Raw genomic sequence first — 14,573 nt, 5'->3', positions numbered from 1 at the left:
AATTGATAGGACAACCAAAATTTCGTATTTTAGAAAATAGGAGGACTAAATGTCATTATTTTAAAATAAAAATACCAAAAATTACAGATTAAAAAAATAGGACCAAAAATGTAATTTCACCATAATTTAACCGAATAATTTTTTTTTCAAGAAAATCTAAATTATCACTGCCCAAATAAATAATATTTTGTAAAGGGTTCAAGTCTTCTAGACGACCTAAGCCTAACATGATTAGTCCTTTAGCATTACATTTACATTGGTATAAAGTCAATCAAGACCTTAATCACAAATTTGATTCAAATGATAAAAATCATCGCAGAGAGTGCCATGTTCTCTGCGGGCAATCAATTCAGTATTACGTAAACAAGTACATCATTAACCCAACAATTGATCAATCATTTGGGGAGATGTTTCCTGAACCATTATGGATTTCATCATGCAACCTGATAAATTAATGGGACGGTACTTTTAGCACATAACATGGAAATTTCATTTAAAGGGTTACAAAAATATTTATTATATGATTCCATGGGCAGGGTACCAGTAATTGTGAGCCTGCCATTTTTACCAACTGGCACCGTCCGCATCCCGTGCTTGGTAGAAATCATTTGGCCGGACAATGTTGATCTCCTCAAACTCATTATCATCTGGAAATAACAGATGGGTAACTTGTCATTATGTTCTTTCTGAAAAGTAAAGTTAATATAATGTAGGCACATGCAAAATGATTCACTAACAGGCAATGCAGTCAAAATGAAAATTTCAAGTGTGTCTGTGACAACTTAACATGGAAGATACGAGTGCAAATTCTGGGAAAAAGCCCCTTATTTGATTCGCAGTAATTCGAGTTACTTATATAGATGTGGTTGTATTATCCAATACAACCGAATCAATCACAATAATAGGAAAAGATTACAATCAGAAACTAATTTAGAGAATCAAGGAGTAACTAACTCCTAAGATCATGTAATTGACAGAGATCACGTAATTGACAGTTAAGCTAACACTCCCCCTCAAGTTGGGGAGTAAATATCTTTAATCCTCAACTTGCCAAGAGAGTCATGGAAGATCCTTCCAGATACTTCCTTAGTCAACTTATCAGCCAGCTGGTCTTCAGACCTCACATATGGGAAACTAATAATCTTGTCATCTAGGTTCTACTTGATGAAATTTCTATCCACATCAACATGCTTCGTTCGCTCATGCTGTATGGGATTGTCAGATAATTCAATGGCTGATTGATTATCACAATGTAGCTTCATGGCTGACTTTGGTTTGTATACCAATTCTGTCAATAATCTTCTAAGCCAAAGTAGTTCGCAAATCCCATTTGCCATGCCTCTCCATTCAGCTTTAGTGCTTGATCTTGAGACTTTCTTTTGCTTCTTGCTCCTCCAAGTTACTAAGTTTCCACCACTAAAGTAAGATAGGCTACAGTGGACTTCCTATCTGGTTTTGTTCCAGCCCAATCAGAGTCCGAGTAACCTTCTATTTCTAGATGATTATTCTTTGAATATACCCTCTTACTGGTGAAGATTTTAAGTACCGTAGTATTCTGGCTACTACCTCCATATGTTCCTCCCTTGGGTTCTGCATGTGTTGGCTGACCACATTAACTGCATATGCTATGTCTGGTCGGGTATGTGAGATAAATTAGCTTTACCACTAATCTCTGGTACTGCTCTCGGTTTGCTGGTACCAGGTCATTAGTCTCCACAAATTTCAAATTTTGGGGAATACGTGTCTCTGCTGGTTTGCAATCTAGCAACCCAACTTCAAATAAAAGATCTAACACATACTTCCTTTGAGAAATAAAAAATTCCTTCTCGTGTTTGTGTTTGAGAAATAAAAGATCTGTAAAAGGAAGAGTTTGTGTTTGAGTTCTGTTTGTCATTTTCTAGGCTTGGCTAGAATATATTTGTTAGAACTGGTAATGGTAGAAGTATTAGTTCCAAGACTGAGCTTAGAAAGTTGTTTAGAGATTTTTTCTAAATCTCCGTTTATTGGATGAGTTTAAGTTTCTATTTCTGTACCAGTTATTTCTAGCTTTTATCCTATATAAAAAAAAAGGCCTATTAACTGCATATGCTATGTCTGGTCGGGTATGTGAGAGATAAATTAGCTTTACCACTAATCTCTGGTACTGCTCTCGGTTTGCTGGTACCAGGTCATTAGTCTCCACAAATTTCAAATTTTGGGGAATACGTGTCTCTGCTGGTTTGCAATCTAGCAACCCAACTTCAGATAAAAGATCTAACACATACTTCCTTTGAGAAATAAAAAATTCCTTCTCGTGATCTTGCAACCTCTATTCCAAGAAAATATTTTAATTCCCCAAGATTTTTCATTTCAAATCCAGAGTTAAGCTGCTCCTATCTCCTGTTAATTTCTTCAGAGTCATCCCTTGTGATTATCATATCATCTACATTGATGATAAGAGCCGTGAGCTTTCCTTTCCTCTTCTTCAAAAAAATAGTATGATCAGCATTACTTTGTCTATATCCATACTTCTTCATTGCCAAACTAAACTGTCCAAACCATGCTTGAGGCGACTGTTTCAGCCCGTATAAAGCTTTCTGCAACTTGCACACCAATTTTCCATTTGTTGAAACAATATACCCTTGTGGGATATCCATATACACTTCCTCTTCTAAGTTCTCATGTAAGAACGCATTTTTCACATCCAGTTGGTGTAAAGACCAATCTAAATTTATAGCTAGAGATAATAGCACTCGAATGGTATTGAGTTTTGCAACAGGCGAGAATGTCTCTTGGTAGTCTATTCCATATGTCTAAGTATAACCTTTAGCCACCAACATAGTTTTGTATCTCTCAATAGACCCATCAGGTTTATACTTTACGGAAAAGACCCATTTACAACCCACTGTACTCTTCCCTTCTGGTAAAGGTACAAGATCCCAAGTGTTATTCTTTTGTAAGGCTTGCATTTCCACTTGAATAGCTTGAGTCCAGTTTTGATCTTTCAAAGCTTCCTCAACTCTAGTAGGTATTGATTGAGTATACAATTTATATACAAAGGCCTTAAGTGAATCTGATAGCCTTTCAGTAGTAACAAAGTTTGTTATAGGATGCTTTGTTCCCTTCCCTTTCACATCTGGAGAGTATCTAAGAGGAGGTTTACCTCTATTGGACCTGAACGGCAATGTATATTTTCTAGGTGTTGGGCAAATTAGTCTCAAAAGTAATGCGTACCTGGATATCCTCAAAAGACACATAAGTGGATATAAAGGGAGGAGTAGAAGACGGTGTTATGTCACCTTGCATTGCTTTGCCTAGTTCAATTCGACATGCATTTTCATTCTATGAATCCATCCCACATGGAGTAGAGGATGAGGCGGGTTGATTTTGAATTTCTCTCAATTCCTCGGATGGATGGTCTTCTGACATGTAAGTAGTAGAGTTGTCAGAGCTGCCCTCATTGTGCAACACATTATGTGAACCACTGCCAATAAAAGTTGTCTCATTAATACCAACCAGTCCTGTATTAATATCCATATCATGATTTACTCCAATAATTTTGGGCCCCTATGGTACATCATATGTAAACACGCCACCTGTGCCAAATATGCCTCCTACATTGCCATCTTCACCATTCTTCTCCCCCTGAAGATGAGTAGGGTTAGCATAATAGAGCTCAATTTCCACAAGACACATCCATGGTAACATGTTTGACGGTTAATTGGGTCAAAACAACAATAACCTTTGGTGTGTGTCCCGTAACCCAAAAACACACATCTAGCAGCACATGGATCTAACTTGGAATGTAGATGCCGAGGAAGATGTGCAAAGACCATGCACCCAAAAACTAGGCATGGCAACAGGGCGGGGCAGGGGCGGGTTTTACGTTCCCCGCCCCTGACCCCAATACCCGCCGGGGGTAAAATGTAGGTCCCCATCCCCGCCCCTGGCGGGGTTCGGGTTTCCCCGTCCCGCCCCTGCTCCCGCTCCTATTTTTTTTTTCTTTTTTCTTTTAAATAAATATGAACAATTTTAAAAAAATAAAAGAAAAGAAAAATAATATAAATTTTTACATATAAATATTTCTAATTTTAGTTTATATATATATAAATAATTTTTTAATTATATTATTAAGCGAAGCGGGGCGGGGGCGGGGGCGGGTATGGGGGCGGGGCCAGGGTGGGTATTAACATCCTCGTCCCCGCCCCCGCCCCCGCCCCCGATTTTATCAATCGGGGAAAACCCGAACCCGAACCCGATAAACACGGGTTTTCCTCGTCCAAATCGGGGCAGGTTCGGACGAGTACCCACGGGAACGGGTTAGATCATGCCTACCAAAAACCTTGGTAGGAAGTAGCGAGTGGGGAAAGATTGAGAAGTAGTTGTTCAAGGTTTCAAGAGGAGTCTTGAAGTCAAGAGTTCTAGACGACATACGATTCATGAGATAAATAGAAGTCCCAATAGCTTCTTCCCAATATTTAGATGGCATATGAGCACCTATGAGCAAGGCTCTTGCTGTTTCTAGGATATGTTGATTCTTCCGTTCGGCAACACCGTTCTATTGAGGTGTGTTAGGACAAGAGGTCTCATGTATAATCCCATGGGTATTAAAAAATGCCGAAATTGATTATTAACGTATTCACCTCCGTTATCTAAACGAAGAATACAAATAGAAAAGTCGAATTGTGTTCGAATCGTACTGTGGAAAGTTTTAAATATATCAAAAACCTCATTTATATGCTTAAGAAAATATAGCCAAGTAACAAGCGTGCAATCATCGATACAGGTTACAAACCATTGATGACCAACTAAAGACGACAAAGATGATGGCCCCCAAACATCAGTATGTATCAAACCAAAAGGAGTATTAATTTTATTCAAATGTGTGGGAAAAGGTACATGAGGACTCTTTGCAACTATACAAGTGTCACATGTTAATTTACTCAAATCTACACCAGCAAAGAGTTTTGGAAGTGCCTGCTTCATGTAATAAAAGGATGGATGACCCATACGTTCATGCCAAACCCGAATCTCTCCTTTGTTGTCACTAGCCTTTCCCACGTTATTCACTATGCTAGAATTCAGATCTTCCATGTAGTAGAGTCCTCCCCTCTTAGTACCACACCCAATGATCTCCTTCGTGAAGATATCCTGAAAAAGGCAGAAATTAGGATACATAAGTGCCACGCAGTTTAATTGTTTAGTAGCTTGCGCAACGAAGATAAGTTTATTTGATAAAGAGGGAACAAGTACAGTATTAGGCAAAGAGATATGGTTTGAAAAATTAACTGTCCCAGCTACTTTCACTGGGTATGATTCTCCATTAGCATTTATGATACACGATTGTCTAGGTAGTGATTTCTCTACTAAATCACTGGCACGATATGTCATATGATCAGTAGCACCCGAGTCAACGATCCACCCTCCATTATTACCATTATTAGAAGACAAGTATGTAAAGTATATGTTACCTTCATCATAGGTGTTAATTGAGGAAGATTCAACTTGAGTAACAAGAGATAATTGAGGCTCAGTATGTACTAAAGTGACCTTCGCTGTCCCTCTTTCCTTTTATTTCTTAGATTGGAGTTCATGCCACCAGTCCGGGTAGCCATGTATCTTGAAGCATGTCTCCTTGGTGTGCTTTTTGTTCCCACAATGGGTACACCCGCTTTCAGTATTTGATTGCTTCTTGGTAAACTTACCACCATTCCTTAAGCTTCCCTTTGTAGCCATTGCTGTAGATGATCCAGCATCAGTGCCTGAGAGCATCACACTGTGTCGTGTGTCCTCCCTTCTAACATAACTATATGCCTATTCAAGAGATAGGAATGGCTTCATCTGCAACACATCTCCCCTTACATGATCCAAGTGGTCATCCAGACCATCAAGAAATGTATAAACATGATCTTCCTGCAATAAATCTTTAAATTTCTGATTATCATGAGCACATACCATTGGATTTGGTCTCCGAAAATCTATTTCTCTCCATAATCCTTAAAGAGAATTATAATAAGCCTCCAGGGTTCCACCAGCTTGTTTCACGCTATTGACTTTCCTTTTGAGATCATAAATCTGAGAGGAGTCACTACTGTCAAAATAGGTGGTAGCGATAGCATCCCACACTTGTTTTGCAATAGAGAATCGTATGAAGTTTCCCACCAAACTTTGGTCTAAAGAGTTCAAGATCAAGCCTTTAACATTGGCATTCTCCATTTTCCACCGTCGATATGTAGAATTTGTCACAGTAGGTTCCTGTACATCTCCGTTTATGTATCCCAGTTTGTACTTCCCAAAGAGGTGAAGTTCGACCACCTGAGACCATTGACCATAATCAGATTCGTCAAGTTTTATGTTAATTGTGTTGCTGCCTGACTCTTGTGAACCGGTTTGTAGAGAAAATTGGTTCTGTGCCAAGACTTTAGCCATGGTAGCAGCTACAGACTACACGAGGTCCTCTAAGATGTTAGAGGATGCCTCAAGTTCATTCCTCGTGCTCTCATTTTCCATTTAAGCTTTTGATCTTTAGAACAAAACCATGGGATCAATCGCTCTGATACCATGCCAATTCTGGGAAAAAACCCCTTATTCGATTCTCATTAATTCGAGTTACTTATATACATGTGGTTGTATTATCCAATACAACCAAATCAATCACAATAATAGGAAAAGATTACAATCAGAAACTAATTTAGAGAATCAAGGAGTAACTAACTCCTAAGATCACGTAATTGACAGCTAAGCTAACAAAGAGAATATAAACTACATGTAAATGCCAGCTGCATGATTGTGAAGATCAAAGATACAAAGAAAAGCGCCTATATTTGTTTCTTACAAAAAGACCCCAGATAAAGGAAGGGGGCGAAGAAGGGGGAGACTAGTTACTTGACCTAGATAAAAAATTATAAGGATCAATGAAATGGCCATTTAGAATATCTCCATTAATTTCTTCAATCTGCTTTCTTTTCCATCAGTTACCACTTAATATATATTATATATCCCCTCAATATGTTTATTATCACTTTGACATGACAATTTTAATTCTACACAAAATCTCAAATTCTCAATCCAATTCATTACTTGACAACTGTAGCTCAAGTTAACTTTTGGATTGAAAAGAATTATTTTCTTCTTTACCATTTTCACCTATTTCGTTTCCCCAAACCTCAGTAAACTCCATTAAAAGAACATGATATGTTTTAGTGACATTTGAAACAGTTGACCCTTACAATGACAGTAAAATCCAACAGAAACCATTTTTCTGAGGTAATAAATGAATAATGGGTGCACTTATAAGCAGCCATGTCATGCTAATTACCTATAACAATTGATTTTTTTTTTCTGTTACGAATAACAATAAAGCAGAAATTGATAATTCAATTCCTCCACTAAAATTGACATAAATATATTATGACTTCCATTTTCAGAATGAGAATAAGTATATGATTCCATGATTCAAAACCATGACTTCTCTATATAATAATAATAATAATAATAATAATAATAATAACGACCATGACAATGATGACGATTAAAGCAGCAAGAAATCATTAGAAGAATGCCATTGAATAGTGTTCCATTAGGGAAAAGGAGAAATAATCCAATAGGAGACTATTGATCACTGGTTTCAGACCCTTGCACAGTAGATAAAGTGAAGCCAATGCCAAATAAAAAGTTCCACTGAAGCATTAAAAGTAATGAACTATAGTGCAATAATTCACTATACAACAAACAACCCTTTTCCCTCTACATTTTGGTCAGCGACGTGGATTGAATGGTGACAAATAATGTTTTATGTACCATTGACCTCTAAATCCTTCCTAATGGTTTGGCCTATAATTTCTTTTTTCAGAATCGTTTGCCTATAATACCACAGGTCTTTTAGTTGAGATAAAAATTTCCTCTAAGCTTGAGTGATATCGCCACTGAATACTTGAGGCACATCCTCTATTTCATCCTCCCCCCTTGAATCCTATGGTTTACTAAATAGTCGCCCATTAGTTAAAAAGGTGTATATTAGAATTAGACAGCATGAATCTATACTGTGATTGCAGTCGCAATTGCAGTTGCGTCATAACTCATAACCCTTAACATTGTGGGAAATTGCAGAAAAAATGTGGCTGATGCAGCCGCAATTGTGGTTGCGGACCACAATTTAAAACCATGTTAGACAGCATACAGGGAGAAATAATAATAACGGAAATTAGTTATTCTATTTTGAAAATAACAATTGTTACAGATGTCATAACCGAAATACTAGCAGTTAGTTAGAAGGGGGCAGAAAATAAGTAGGAAAGTGGTATAGAAATGGAGGGAGGAGAATGATCAGTGTATGAAGTGTTCTCCTTTCAAAGAGCCAAGAGTAGGAGAGTTTATTGTGATTCTTGATCAGTAGTTCAATACTTGTCACCTGGGCCAGGACTGAAACAACATTTTTTTATAGAAATAAATCCATTCTTTCTTTAACTTTAGGTACCAGTTTAACATTTACATCTCCCCAATTTCTCCATCGTATTGTATTATGGACCCATGATGCTTAAACCCGTGACTTGTAAGGTATGGTCTGTAATTTTCACCACTAAGTTTGGATTGACGTGCCTCTTGTTATACTTACATTTCATATACTCCATCTAACTTCTACTTAAATAAAAGCCATGTGCTTTCAATGGTTGTCTCCACATCTATTTCTCAGTCATTATTCACAATATTAAATTAAATAAATTTACAATAGTGGGAAAAGGCTAGGTTGTATAATATGGATTTCAATCCTATTCTTTAATAAAAGGAATATGGATATGGTCTAGTTAGAGAGTAAAAAACCACTTTTTATCAAACAAGAACCCACTATGATTAGTTTAAGATTCTACAAATTAAAAAAAAAATTCAAAAGAAAAATACCAAATGAATAGATTTCAGATAAGTAAAGGAGCTAAGTGATTAAAGTTAATATATGTACGTAATTCCTATGCATTTTTTATGCATGCCAAAAAGGAAATTAGAGTTTATTTTTTATGCCTAAAATACATCTAAAAAATTCCAAAGTAGCCCATGAAAATTGAAGACCATTACAATTTTATGGCTTGCAGAAATAGTCCCTAGTTACTTTAATTCCCTAGAAGGAATTACACTGTTCAAAAGTAATCCAACAAAAACCCCTGGATGGCCTGAATAATTTATCTCTATCATCCAATTTGAAGGATCCTTCAAAGAACAACAAACACAACAGGCAATAGGACTCTTCACACAATCAGTGAAGGAACAAAGAAAACTAAATAGGCAGCAAGGAAAAGGAAAATAATATACACATTACCTTTTCTCAAGGTCAGTGCAACAACAGCATCATTTTCAACCTGAACAGTAAAAGAATTATAGGAAACTGTCAACATCTACAACATGCAGGTATAAGTCATTTGAGGGGCAACTAGAACATTTTGGCCAGTTTGAGATTAAGAATTAATATGTAAAAAGACCCAGGATTTAGATTTATCCTAAATGCTGCCACTAAAAAATTACAATATGTGTGTGTATATATATATGTATATATCACATAAAATGTGATGATACAGTACCTTTTGATCTGCCAGAGTCTTAGAGTCTTCTAACACTTCCCCTGTTCCATGTAGAATTAACCGTTGATTATTAGCTGGCTGATCAACAAGTTCTTGCAACTTCTGCTTTATGTCAAGAGTTTTATCAGACGGCTTGCACCGGATGAAGTATGTTGTCTTACTACGTTTAACACGAATGTACATATCCTGTCAAAAAATGAAAAAGAAGAACAGTTTTTGTCTTGATCCCAATTTAAGACGAAACTAGTCCAAACTAATTGAATACTTGTATCATAAATTCCCCGAATTGATTTTCCATTTCTAGAAAGAATATAATTTATAACTTTAAGTTCCAGATTATCTCTTTCTTGGAACATATCGTGGGGAAAAAGTTTTACTAAATTGATACCTTGGATTGAGATCACTCTAAATTTCTCATAATGCACCACAGATATCTAAAAACAATTAGATAACAAATACCCATCTATGTTATCATTGTTATGAGTTCATAACTAACTTATAGCCCTGACTGATTACCATGTCTGAGAGTATACGATAAGATTTTAAAGCACACCAGGTAGACCACTAGAAATTGATAATGAAATTGAAAGAAAACAGGGAATAACCTATTATTTTACACACACAAATCAAAATAACTACCACATAGCATGATTCTAACAGATGTAAAAGCATGTGTAGCTTTAAGGAAACAAAATTAAAACATAAAAAATAAACAAGCTATAAATATCTTCATGACCTCCATGGTCCTAACATCACAACCATATAAAAATCCAAGAAATGTCTCAAGACTCAAACATTAACACACTGTTGGGTTAAATGAGGGTAATTTGACAAAAATACATGCTGTCTCCTCTTTTCTTTCTCATGAAAGCACAGCAAAGACAATTGTTTTCACCAATACCTTCTCTCATTGATTATTTTTCACAACCTATTAACAAAAGGAGAAGAGAACATTTTGTTGACTTCTACAACAATTCCTACATGTTCCCTCACTGTACTTGGAATGACTTCAAAACAAACACGCAAACCCAAATTTTTTTAACTTCCAATTTGAAGCCATATTTTATAGCAAAATTCCTCAAAGTATTTTCAACGGAGTGAACAACGATCCGAATTAAAAAGGCGACGAGCATACCATTTATTACACTTTGGGGTTTCTCCTTCGTAACGAAATCTAAGGGTGCTGAAGTCCAACGAACTGAAGAAACAATTTTTTTTTGGGGGGGGGGGGGGGGGGCGGGGTGGGGGGAGCGCTTAATATTTGAGTAGAGTGGGGAACTTTGCAAAGACTGGGAAGTTGGGTCGGAGAAAAAAAAGTTGAATCTAACACTGAAAAGAGAGGGGAAAAGTACCTGGGAACTGGTGGAAATTTTGAAGTGTGAGATTTGGAAGAAGTATTCTCACTCACTCTCTCACTTCGCCAAACGGAGATTAATTAGTATTCGGTTGTTTTCGGGGCACCTAGTGATAATTTATTTTTAAGGCGCTTAGCTTCTTTTTTTATTATTAATTTCTTCGTGTATTTTGTTTAAAATAAAAAAAATAATTGAAATTATATATATCTATATAGAGAGAGAGGATTTAACTACATTAGTATAACTTTTACTAAATATTATACCGTTTAATAACTTTATATTAAATATGAATTTTGTAAATTCAACCGTTAGATTGAAAGTTCTTTGCTCTTAAATTATATATACAAAATTTTATATTAATTCAAGATGATTTGATATTTTATCCTTATAAAACAAAATACTATATAACACTAAACAAATTTAAAAGATAGGTACAAAAAAGTATCCATCGCTCACCTTATGAAAACTTAAAGTGTGGAAGGTCATACCTTTCTGATAGACTATGGCCAAGGCCAAGGAATCCAAGAGGTGATATCTTAAAAGAACCAAGAGGAATGAGATGATCTTAAAGACCTTTTTCATATATTTTGTACATAGTTCCTTTGTATAGGTCTAATTTTGCCTTTGTATTTATGAGGCACTTTACTTGCTTTTAATTAGTGATTGTATATTGATTTTAGGGTGGGTTACTTGGAGAGTTTAACTCCATTTAACCTCCTTTGTTGATATATTTATTTTATATTTTTTCAGTAGGGAAAAAGGGGTGGCATTTAGCAATGCTTGAGGGTGTGACTAGTAATTGGACCAGAACTAGGCCTAGGCAAAATTTTGCATATTAGACTCATTTTTCTCCTAATTTTTCATAGATTTGATTTAGCTAGGTCTCATCATCATATGATGAACCTAACTAAACCAAATCAAATATTTTTGAAATAAATCATGGAGCATTTTTTAGCCTTGGCCGCCTAGCCCATTCCTTTGTTCTTGGCCAAAATTTCTAGCTTCTCCTACAAGCTTTGAAGCTTGCCTTCCAAGCTTCTAAACCTTAGTAGGTTAGGCTGACCTTACCATGGTTCTTAAATGAACCATGGTCAAGGTTAGCTTCTCCTACAAGTTTTAGAAATCATGGATGGTTAGCTACACCTTACTGTAGACACCCAATTTCGTTCGGGGGGCACACAAACAAAGAAATGGACCTCCATTATGAAGGAAAGGAACTTTCGAAGCAGGCAAATAACAAGACAGGACAATCAAAAGGCCTAAAGGCTAAATATGGTGTTTTTAGTAGCCCGGAACGGGCTGTTCCAAAATCGGAACGGCCCGTTCCAAAGTTAGAACGGGCTGTTTCAAAATCGGAACAGGCCGTTCTGAACCCCGGAACGGGCCGTTCCAATATCAGAACGGGCCGTTCCAATATCAGAACAGGCCGTTCCAATATAACTAAAAACACCTAAAGAGGCTTGTGTGGAACAGGCCGTTCCAATAACAGAACGGGCCGTTCCAAACAAGGCAAATTTGGAACGGGCCGTTCTAGAAAGGTTAAGTTCGTGTTATTTTCTACTCTGGAACGGGCCGTTCCGTTTTCAGAACGGGCCGTTCCAGAGTACGAAATTTTCACATAATAATTGGGTCAGAACGGGCCGTTCCGAAACCGGAACAGGCCGTTTTGGCCCACTATTGATCCCTATAAATTGAAGCCTTGGGCACAGTTCACTAGGCGGCCAGAGAAATTTCGAATAAGACTCCTTTGAGCACGAAAATTCTCTATCTCTTTCCCTTCTATTGTATTTCTTGAGATTTGTGTCGCATCTCTATCTTCTCTCTCCCTCCTATTGTATTTCTTGAGATCTGTGAGGCATATTGTAGTGTGAAAGGTCACCACAAAGCACCTCCTCCATATTTGAAGATTCAATAAAGCTCGTTCAAGAGGTATTTCAGTCAATCTTTTTCTCTCTCTCTTTTATTATTCATCTTTATCTCTTTTTTGTTATAAAAAACTTCATAATGTAGATATTTTAGGGTTAATCGTTTAATTTATATTTTAAATATGTAAATAAATATTAATAAAGGAGATTCAATATTTAATTTATTAATTTTTATCATATTAACTTCATCATAGGGTACCGATTGAGGGCGTTGTAGGGGTGCTTAATACCTTCCCTACGCGTAACCGACTCCCGAACCCAATTCTGGTTATCAAGGCCATTATTGGATCTTTAAAAACTTTTTCTTTTTCCAATGTTTTGAGTAAAATATTGGTGGCGACTCCATGAACCTATTTTCAAAACCATTGATTAAGGATTAGTCTGATGTCCGGGCATTCCTTAATTAATGAGACTTTTAAAAGGATGTCTAAACCATATGTCGCGAGATCAAAAATTTTTGGGTTGCGACAGATGGCGACTCCACTGGGGACGTTTAAAGAGGGTCAGGCCCATTTAGTTGATGAAGTTAATAAAATAAAAAATAATAATTTAAATATTTTTTCCCTTTACTTTGTTTGTTCTCTTTGTTTGGCTTTGATATCTGTTTGCTTATTTAAATTTCGCACCTATTTGAAATAAAATTGTACACAAACCTTTGCACACAACAGTTTCCCCTACACCCGGGGGCATGAGGGTATTAAACATAGGGAGTGGTTGACGTACGACCGGCCCAAGTTTGGCCTTGGAGCCTGCGAGCCTTGTCGGAAATCACACTCAAGGTGATAACCGGTTACTCTAGCCCGAAATACGGCGACAGAGGTACTGGGTCCCTATAATGGGGGCACCTTGGGGGCCTTAAGACTAGTGAGATTAGAATCGTCCTATACAATGCACTTTTCTTGCAGGGACCACAGACCAAGGATTTAAACGTGACTGTTCGCGGGTGTACATTTGTTTGAGCATATGCGTGTTGCATTTGTTTGTGTTTATTTATTTCAAATAGATAAGAATTACAAACAAGTAGATATTAATGAAAAAAAAATATGATAAAAATTTTAATTCCCTTCTGTATACCCTAACTCTAAAGCATCATATAGGGTAGTTTATTTAAAAAAAAAATAAAAAAATAAATATATATATAGCAAAAAAAAAATCATGAATCATAACTCTTAGTTAAAAATATGATAAGATTTAGGCAAAAAATAAATATCATGCATCTCCTAGGATAGTACATTAGCATACATTCATTAGAAATGGAAGACACATGTAATAGTATGCAAAGAATGTTCTCTAAACAAAAATCAATGAGAATGATATCCGTTGAATTTCTCATATGTCTTTGCATCCTATTTTACGTTTCATATAGACAATACGTCTTCCTTGTAAATAATAAATACGAATAAAAAGGGAAATATAATTTGTGCGTGTTAGCCGGACAATGGAAATTACTGTAATCAAATGCGAACCTGATACATCAAATCGGGAAACACTTATCAGTAATTAGGGGCATCACACGCCCAAATCGACGATTCAAACAGCGAGACTTTCCCATGACGAAATGACAATTGTCGGGATAGGAGGAATGCTCAAGAATGGACGAATCCTTGCTTCTAGGGAATCACAAGACAAAATCCAAGTGAGAAATAAAGACATTGCGCGACGAAAACCCGTTAGGATGAAAACCCGTAAAGGGCGTCCTAGGCAAAAATTAGGGTGGAGAAAAAGAATCAAAATCTCGATAGGAT

At 36.5% G+C, this 14,573-nt stretch overlaps 1 protein-coding gene across 3 annotated transcripts; it reads right to left on the bottom strand.

The window, feature by feature from the left end:
• Positions 1-262: 262 nt before the first annotated feature.
• On the bottom strand, positions 263-11,023 carry LOC109793922 (Ubiquitin-like superfamily protein). Of its 3 annotated transcripts, XM_020353393.3 has the most exons (6): positions 10,901-10,968; positions 10,684-10,746; positions 9,549-9,734; positions 9,290-9,329; positions 542-647; positions 263-443 (listed from the first exon to the last, which is right to left on the bottom strand). In XM_020353393.3, exons 2-5 carry the CDS (start codon positions 10,684-10,686, stop codon positions 565-567), a joined length of 312 nt encoding a protein of 103 aa, XP_020208982.1. In that variant the 5' UTR covers positions 10,687-10,746; positions 10,901-10,968; the 3' UTR covers positions 263-443; positions 542-564. The 3 variants fall into 3 exon arrangements, with proteins under 3 accessions (XP_020208982.1, XP_020208983.1, XP_020208984.1); XM_020353395.3 differs by lacking the exons at positions 263-443; positions 542-647 and adding an exon at positions 4,826-5,130 and having other exon boundaries at positions 10,901-10,983; XM_020353394.3 differs by lacking the exon at positions 10,684-10,746 and having other exon boundaries at positions 263-647; positions 10,901-11,023.
• Between the last annotated feature and the right edge of the window lie 3,550 nt (positions 11,024-14,573).

The sequence above is a fragment of the Cajanus cajan genome, chromosome 2 (assembly GCF_000230855.2).
Source record: "Cajanus cajan strain Asha chromosome 2, NIPB_CcT2T_4, whole genome shotgun sequence".
Lineage (NCBI taxonomy): Eukaryota > Viridiplantae > Streptophyta > Magnoliopsida > Fabales > Fabaceae > Cajanus > Cajanus cajan.
The sequence above is the reverse complement of the archived record's forward strand: the minus strand, read 5'-3'. Positions and strand labels throughout refer to the sequence as shown.